The sequence below is a fragment of the Leptidea sinapis genome, chromosome 4, assembly GCF_905404315.1.
Source record: "Leptidea sinapis chromosome 4, ilLepSina1.1, whole genome shotgun sequence".
In the NCBI taxonomy this organism is placed as follows: Eukaryota; Metazoa; Arthropoda; class Insecta; order Lepidoptera; family Pieridae; genus Leptidea; species Leptidea sinapis.
The window spans coordinates 3,041,118-3,050,851 of record NC_066268.1 but is presented as its reverse complement, the minus strand read 5'-3'; the positions used below and the strand labels follow the sequence as shown (position 1 = coordinate 3,050,851).

The 9,734-nt window shown below is 37.8% G+C and overlaps 1 protein-coding gene across 1 annotated transcript in view; it reads right to left on the bottom strand.

The window, feature by feature from the left end:
- Positions 1–401: 401 nt before the first annotated feature.
- LOC126979719 (zinc finger protein 219) overlaps positions 402–9,734 on the bottom strand; it is a 94,287-nt gene continuing 84,954 nt past the window's right edge. Inside the window, exon 2 of the mRNA XM_050829206.1 lies at positions 402–8,663. Coding sequence (XP_050685163.1) covers positions 6,824–8,647 — 1,824 coding nt within the window. The 5' untranslated portion in view covers positions 8,648–8,663 and the 3' untranslated portion in view covers positions 402–6,823. The remainder of the gene's footprint in view (positions 8,664–9,734) is intronic.

Genomic DNA, 9,734 nt, shown 5'->3' with positions numbered 1-9,734 from the left:
GTCTCTTTGAATTGCCAAACTTATTCTTTGGCAACGGTGCGTGCCGGATCTCGGGTCACATGTCAATTTATAATTCGCCTGGATAACTCTGTTCTGTTGGGTTCTGGCTGAGTGATCCCACAATCCCAATGTCTCCACTCCAAATGGAAGAAATATGTACCCATCGCAAAGTGACACCCATTTCCTTCCCTTAAATTTTTCAGGCGCTTCAGCCGCTGCTCCTGCCGCCTTGGAGGTGCTTTCAAGGTGAGAAATTTCCATTCATATTTTTTTTTATCAATATTTAGATCACGTTTCACTTCACTGATTCGACCAATAGAACACAATTTTTTTAATAAGCTTCAATATAGGCACGAATTTTACATAATATTCTCAGATTTGAAATGAATAAAACACCCACATTATTTTGTATATTTAATTTATTGAATACGGTAGAAATGTTTCGTAGTTAATGAAAAACAAATATTTTATAACGAACCGACGGAACTAGGAACATATACCGACTGACCGACGGTGTGCAACCATTGCTTATAAATATTACAAAAAAACTTATTAAAAAACTAAATAAATATTTATAACACCTTATAAGGCATGTGGCAACTTCAAACTCCAAATATGTATATTATATTGTTTCTTCAAAAAAATTGGCTACAAAAAAGGACCAATACTCCTACCGAACCATGCCACGAATACAATTGAGTTTTAAAAAGGAACAATTGAATGAAGGCTCTATTTTAATTTAAAAAACAATTTTACTACGCTCATAGATTTTCAAGATTACGAGAAAAAAATACCCCGTAGCTTTATCATATCGATCGAACTGGAAAACTGTTTGAAACATTAAACTTTTTTACTGCTGTTATACAGTTAACGTAATAAATATGAAAGTAATCTGTCTATCTGTCACTCCTTCACGGCTAAACTGTCCAAACGGTCTTAATAAAACATAGTATGGACATACCAACATAGTCTAAGGTAAGGGATGCACTGCGAACTAATTTTTTCCCCAAAATATCTCTAAGCAGCTAGAAGTAAGTGAAATCCAAGCTTAAAGTAGCTGTCCGAAGTTCATTAATTAGATATAAGACTGTATTATATTTATATATAAGGTACATAAGGGTAAGTTCAGTTAAAGAGTAATACCAGATAACTCAACTTTTTTACTCTGGCAAGATAGCACGAAACGTCATTTTGTTCTGTCCCTCACTTATATTTCCCACGTCTATCGACAAAAACAACTGAAATATCCGCAATTAACGTGTGTCAGCACTAGCCCTTATGCCCTGTGCCATTTATATATTATAATAATCGATGTATGTCTGTGTACTGCCTAAGGACTTAAATACGGCTGGCCTGTTTTGGATGTAATTTTTAATCTTCAAGTTTAGTCCAGCCGGGGATACTGCGATGTTTTAGTTCTTCGACAATATCGCTTTTTTTCTATGAGAATAGTTTAAATATTAGTTTTAACTAATTATTTTAGCAATTTTTAACTTTTATAATACAATAAGCAATAGTTACACACCATATTCATTACTTGTAGGCTTTCTCCTAAAGCCTTTATATAATTCTCTTTGACTTTACTAATATGAATATCAGAAATCAAAACAACTTCTCATTGTTAACGAGATTTTCAAATGTAACTGAGTATGCCTAAATTTAAGTTTTGACGATTTAGCTTAACCGAAAAATAAACGAAGATTAAATTGTTTAAGGTATCACTTTAACCAAGCTCTCTAAGTTTTACTAAGCATCATAATTCTTAGGAATCAGGAAAAAAATGTAGTTACTTATCCCCCTTGAGCTTAAGTTAACTTAAGTTGAAATATAATTAGTTAAGGTGAATAACACAAACAATGTTGGAATTTCTAAAATATTTTAAAAAACAATAATCCTTCACATTTTTACTATTATCGAAAAAAATCTTTTCGGTTTCATATCTCCATGTAAGTTATTTTTTATATGCATCACCGTGTCAAGCAACCTATTAAGTATATATTTGGTGTTATGTACAAAGGAAGATGACCTGAAGCTTTCACAGAAGCTTTACTTAATGGAATACAAACAAGTTTTTATTCAAAGTTTTAATAGGTTACACTCTTAGGGTTTTTTATTTATTTATTTTATTATTATTTTATTTTTTATTGCTCTGTTATCCTTCTTCTCTCCTACAGACTGCAGGTGAGGACTGTTTTTTATTCGTGTCTCCTGCTTTTGTTTCTCAATAATACAATGACAGTAATAATAAGGTATTGATGACAGTATTCTGTAACAGCATTAGCTACCAATACATTAGAAAAATCTAGGTTATGTTAGATTAAAGTCTTGCATAATAACTGATTCAAAGGACATTTTATCCAGCTTTGTTAACTCGACACGTAATTCGAGACTGATTTTCTGATATTCATATTAATAAAACGTAAAATATATAAAATAATTTGACTAGAAATAACACTGACTTTATATAATTCGAAAAAATACCACATCTGTACAGTCGCACGAAAATTAAAACTAAAGACTAGATTGAATAAATAAAATACAAGGAATAATTTCACGAATCGTCAAAATTGAATTCTCTTAATAATCTTTAACTCTTGAACTCAACTTTGACCATAACTTAATATAATTACAACTAAAAAGAGATCTTTTGATTTAGAAAACAGTTTGATGTTACATAAAATTATATCGCAATAACATATTGTTCTATTTTTAAAGTGCGACCGTTAACTGTTTTAAGCATTGTACCCACGTGAAACTACAATACACACTAAAATTTGTAATCGTACCTCCTGTACTAGACTTATAATTAATTTGTACTGCCATCTCGAACTCCGTTGTAACACAGGTTTTTTGTACTTTATGTTAAATCTATGGTTTTGGTCATCACACTGGGTACAAGGCGTATCGAAACACCACAAATTTACTACATACACCGATCTCTAGGACTATCAAAATTCCTAAACAGTAAAAAATCACGTTTTCCTCTAAATATGGTACTAAAACGTACGCCTCAACAACGGAATTTCAATAGTCTTCGAGATCAAGACCACTCATACAATTTTTTTATTTTTTTTTAAATATTTAAAACGTTATTAATATAATTTGTTGTAACGCACGAGCGACATTCGACTCCGGTCCAGGGTTAGTTATTTCAGGAAGACTATTATATTTGGAAGGTACTAAGGAACACGTTTAAAGGAACTTATTTAGGAACATTTATCCGGAGTACGTCTAGATATACTGTGACAGCTGTGAACACGGCGAAAAAAAAAATACTTAGTGGCGAACTGTTAACCTCCATTTTCAGCAAACGCACACACACTAAAACAAAGTAACATACAAATCCCGGTTGTAAGACGTAGCTGTCATGCACACTAAAGTAATAAAGCTGGCCTGTCAGTAGTAGTCTTAAAGCTTAGTAAGAAAACGTATCCTTGCATTGTGAGAAATATTAACAATTGATAACCTTCAGTTAATAATTTAATATATAATAGATATTGGTCATATTGGTTTGTCAACCTCCGCAATAGCATCGGAATATATTTAAATAGTGGTACAAGTATTTAATTTTAAATCACAAAATCATTTCTCAATTATGCTTTCCATCAAATTAGCAGCACAAACTTAATGTTGATGTACCTAATCAAAAAATCTTATTTTTCCTTAAAAGCGCCATCTATGGATAGTATCTTTAACTACTTTTTGATGTTACTCATATTTACCCGGGTTCAGCGTGATGTAATCTGTCTCATTGCATACGTACATTTCATACACATTGCTGTCTTGCTTACACAGGCAGGTGTATTTCGCAGCACTTTAGGTACTTACACGAAAAGTACCAACTAGCGCGCGGATTATTCAAGGTGCAATAGTTAAGTGTGACCAGGTGATTATTCCATATCTATTACAGATTTCAAAAAAACTTTAAACTGATATCGAAAATGAAAATGACATTAATAACTTTAGGAATTTAGAGTTCAATAACAAAACTTTGGATACTTCTAGTTTGATTTTTATAAAGTTACTAGCTGACCCAGCAAATGTTGCATTGCCGATATTAAAATCGCGATACAAAAGTAACTGTTGATCGTAGATGGGTGAAAATTTGAAGTTGTATGTATTTTTAATGCTGACTCATAATCAAACTAATTTAAAAAAAATGTCAAAAAAATTAAAAAAAAAAAAATCAACCACCCTTAACATACCCAATATGCACTCAAAATTTCATGAGAATCGGTCAAACCGTTTCGGAGGTGTTCGGTCCCGCACACCGTGACACGAGAATTTTATATATTGGATTGATGTCATTTTACTGAATATGCAACGCACTTTCGATATAAAGTTTTTGATATCTGTAATAGTTACAGAGTAATCACCGGGTCAGACTTAACGATAACACCCTGTTTATTTGGTTGTCAATCACTCATCACACCGCACGTGTCTCTTTTATTCCAGTACAGTTACATATTATCTTTCTTTGTTTATTTGATTCGTAGTAAAAGTCCTCTCAAAGACGGAAAAGCATAAAAAAGAATAGATAAACAAAACAACGTGACACCTCCATATTTCTTAATTATTTCTACTGTAATTTTGGCCTTGTGAGATTGTTTCTCGACCTTACAGTAAAGTAAGTAACTAGCGTCAAAATCGCCCCAGCTCTGTATAATAGTAGTCGTAGCTGGCACAGAAAAAGAATCCAAGCGTGCGTATAAATGATTAATTAATGTGTTATGAATCTAACGCATCTTCGAACTGAGTAAGATTTAAATCTTATTAGCTGGTATCTATAGCAGCTGTCTTTAACAATTTGTAATTGAGTGAAACTTCTGTATTAAGTACTTCTCTTTATTCTGTGGCATGGGGCATATGGATGTAATGGCGTCGAGGTCAACAACCGTAAATGTTTGTGTTTTGCGACTATACTACGTATTAAGAAGCTTTTATTTTATGATGTGTTTAACGTGTGCTTAGAATAATTAGTACATACGTGTTCTTAATATATTACAAGGCTGAAAACTATTTTGTTCATTAGAATAATTATTGTAAAGTATCCAGTGTTTATTTATTTGCTTCGATTGAACTCCGAATACATCGAAGTTTCCCTGCCCGGACTCGAATCCCGCTCGACTCCTCTAGTTAACTAAATAATTACATCTTACGTACATACATAGGAACTTTTTTTAGAAGCTGCATGGTTTGTACAAGCTATTCTTCACAATGACCTACTAAATTAATAAATAATCCTGTTTCCAAAGTTATTTCTTTAAAATATATTTTCTGAACAATACGACGCTGGTATCTTTTCTATCTATTCAAATAATTATGTATTAGGTTCTACTATTAGTGATTGCCAAACAAAAGGACGAGAAAATACTGTATATATTTGCCTTACCTTTGCTTTCAATTAAATTGAAAAAAAAATCATCATTATATAGTTTAATTTTCAATTATTGGTAGTAAAGATTTATGTAGATAAGAAAAGAAAAAGTGATGACTACCATTTTTGGTCACGAAGGGTATCGTATCTATAAGAATTATTACTTATTGTTAAATAGAAAAGACACCATAGAAGTTTGCAATAACACATTACACAATAAATTACAATAGAAATTAAATTGTGGATCTCGGCCAACGAAAGGAACAGACGGAGCTGAGCTCTCGCGTCCCAAAAACAATGACCCGTAATGTAGATGTAACAAAGTAACAGACCGAGCTCCACCACGTAGCTAACTATAATTAATTACGTTTAATGTTGATCACTGCCCAATAGTACGTATTTTTGTGCTTTAGTCACTCCATACAACAATTATATAGCTAAATGCGGCCTCCGTCCGCGGTAACGCACAATACTTTGTACTATATAGTGTAATGTAACTCCAAAATATATTTATACAATAACAGCTTAAACTATGAGGTAGCGTGGTTGTCGCAGTACGCGTGGCACCTTATTTGTACTGTCAGTTTACGCGCGCTGTCGCGTGACATTTCACACAGGTCGCGACACCGGCGTTTTAGTTGTGTGTCGGGCACCGAGACGCACAGACGCGTCTTCAGTGATCAACATCGCACCAGTACTACGACGCTATCGTGAGTACAAACCCACAGATAATATACGTATTTAAATAATAACTAATCCTAGGGTGTATTTCTTCTCCCGATCGAATCGACGTTTCAAAAACTCGTCTCGGACCCAACGTCGAGGAGATCAACAAAACCGATTCATAAGCGGCATTCATATATCACCCGTGAATATAATTCTCATTATACGAATTAAACTCTGACAATTTGAGGGCAAGGCCGCCGGAGTGGTTCGGGCAGGCGGCCGGGGCAGCTCCTCGGGAACGATCACGTCTATCTCTCAGCGATCGCTCGAAGGCACACAGCGTAAAATGTAGTTTAGTTCGGCGATCGAGCGCGCCCGTCGGCGCTGTAGTCGACAGCCGGGGACGCGCGCAGCTCGGACCGTGGCACTCTGGAGGAATGTCTCATTCTTTAGGCACTTCCACTTGCTAGAAAATTAAACGAACTTCTCATTTTCAGTCAATGTCGGATGCAAGAGCAGCCACTAATTGAGAGAATGACTCATCACAATTTAAGCACATCACAATTTCAAAACAAATTAAGTATATTTGCTGCTATTAACTTCCCTTAGCACACAATAAATTTCAGGGTAAGTTAATTTTAGTAAACCATTTGTAGTATGAAGAGTTAAATGGCGCTAGAATTTGACATTCCTCCAGGGTACATAGCGGCTAACTGAACACCGGCGAGACACTAGGGTTGCTAACGTGTCGCCAGGACCATAGCCGCTCTAATGAATGAACTAGGCAGGCGTCAAGGTGAGCGTGACGGTGGCTCGTCGCGTGGCTCTGCGCCGCACTGGCAGGAACACGAGCGCGGGCAGCAAGCTGAGGGCACCACCCGCCTCCTCCAACACGAACGGCTGCATGGTCAGCGGAGCCCTAGGTGCTCGAGGCACCGCCAACAATGCACCAGCACCACCATGAGCAGCCCTGACATGAGCTTCTAATGCAGCAAATCCTTCCGCACGAAACTCGCATCTAGAGCACGAATACGCATCACTCTCGATCTCTCCTTCAGCATCACCTTCGCTTGGCTCAGCACTTCCTTCTTGCTCCATTTCCCCGTTGTTTTCATGCTGCTCATTAGCACGCTGGACATGTGCACGCTCATGTGCGAACAAAAATGCGAGAACATCGGTGGTAAACGGACAATAAGAGCAAGCGTAAGGCTTGTCTCGCGTGAGTAGATCTAATGGACGTGGTGGTAATGGCGGTGGAGGAGGTGGTCGGGCTGGTGGGGCATGTTCTGCTAGCAGGTGGGCCCTTAATGCGCGAGGCCCTCGGAACCGCCGAGCGCAGAGAGGGCAAGGTTCCGCTGGGGCGGTATTCGCAGGAGCAGGCGGCGCCGGTATACCATGTGTGTTGTGCTTGTGGACTCGCAGAAAATACTTGCTACACAACTCCTTGTGACAAATATCACACGTCACTCCGCCTAACTGAGTCCCACTCTCCAAGGATATCCCGTGCATTCGCTGCATGTGCGTCCGCATAAAATATTTATTGCACAATTCTTTGTTGCATATTTCGCAAAAACTAGAACCTGCACCTCCCCCACGCCTCTCGTCTTGAGGCGGTGGTGAACTGGAAGGTGGCCGCTGTGCTTCCATTGGTTCTTCTGATAGCCGTTCAGCCGCAAGCTCGTTTAGTTGTGAGATCATTGTTTGTAGTTTACGTAATTCTTCGCTGGCGGAACCCGGAGAAGCCGTACCCCTCTCTTCAACTATTAAATTGAGTGGGCTGGTTTGACTTTCTCGTAACACTGCTTCAAAATCTCTATCATCCTGCTCTCTTTTTACTTCTGGGGCATCTTCTGTGTCAAATGGAGATGGTAAAGACAAAGCACGAGGAGGCGTTTCTATGTGTGGAGAAGTAGTTATCATGGATACAGATGGTGGGGTAAGAGCCAGAGGTGAATGTTCAGGAACTGGTGATCGCATTGGTGGTACGCCGTGCCTCCTCTCCCTGTGAGTTCTTAAAAAATATTTATTGCAGTACTCCTTACAGCAAATTTCGCAGAACGCTTCTGGATTTGTAACACCAAGTCTGCGTAGCACATCAGGTTGGAAAGCTGCCTCGCGCGCTCGCCGAGCTGAGTCGGGTGACAGTCGTCGAGGTGTACCACCTGATTCCTCGTCAGAAGCTCGACGTGGAGGTGATGTTTGTAGCTGCTGAGGCTGTAAGCCCGGATGTGGTTGTTGATCTCCATCATAAATGCCATGTTTATTAGCTCGGTGGGTTTTCAGGAAGTATTTATTACAGAACTCTTTACAGCATAGATCGCAGTACGCTTCTGGGTTGAAGATCCGTGGAGGGTCGTGTCTAGGAAGAAGACGGAAGGCAGCAAGCGGATCGAAGGTTGGAAGAGTCAGTTCTCCAAAAGCCAGTGCACTCTTATATATGTCAGCCATTTTAGTGTGCAAATCTAGTGGGGCTGGGTGTGCACGCGCAGGAGCTGCCTGTTTGCGTCTTTTGCGGCCCGGGCTGGCTCCTCCCTCTCCCTCCCCTCCACTGGAACCTGGACCAACGCAGTCGCGCTCGCGCTTCACCGCCGGCGCTACAGACATCGCGTCACCGCCGCATCTGGAAATTCAAAAGACTAAATTACTAATGGCCATTGACTACTATCAGTAGAAGTATTAGTCTTAGATATAGTCATTTGACAGCTGAAATTATACTGAGCTTAAGCCAAGACAGCCCAATGCTAAAGTCAAGTTCGCGTTTTGTCACACTGAACAGATCGAAGTAAGCTCTACAGATCTACCTTCGAACTAAGTGCAGCATTCGTCCGAGGCAGTCGCATCCATATTTGCTGCACAATGTCGTAACACTTGTACATTTGCATCAATAAGACTGGGTTGCACCAACTGACATTAGCAATAACAAACATGTACCGGTTAGGCAAAAAATGAGTGACATTATTTCTACTACTTTTAACCACAACCGTCCAATTTTCACTGGTTAGAGTTATTTTTTATGTTAAATAGCTAAATATTTGACTTGATATATCACTTTTTAACATTAACTTTAACTTCGCCATGGAACACAACATATGCCGCAGTCTATGTTAATGTTAGATATGACATAAACCTAAACTATAACAGCTAATATGATGCAACCCAGTCTAAGAGTGACGGATGCAGTTTGAATAGCTTTTAGTCATTGGTTAATGGTTTATGACCAAAATGTTAATCGACTCAAATCAGATTGTGGACAAATGGCACCGCTTGTCTTCTTTTGGAAAATGTTAGAGAATGTCAACAAAGTTTCAATTTTAGTTTTGTTAGCCCTGGAGAAATAATTAAAACTTTTAAACAAAGAAAAGACATAAAAAAATAAGTTAAAATATTTAGTTCAATAATTGATGGCATAGCACCATATCTTGCAATAGTCTTTAATAATTGTATTAATCATGGCGTGTTTCCTGACCTTCTGAAACATAGTAAAATTACACCAATATTTAAGTCGGGATGCTCTTCTGACCCGAATAACTAATGTCCTGTGTCAGTTTTGCCGATCCTTAGTAAAAAGCAGTAAATTTTTGAAAAAATAATTTTAAGCCAAATGTAAACATTTTGAGTAAACTCACTTTAACTTTCATAAGTTACTTCATTTGAAACAATTTGGCTTTACTAGGGGACGTTCAACAACGGA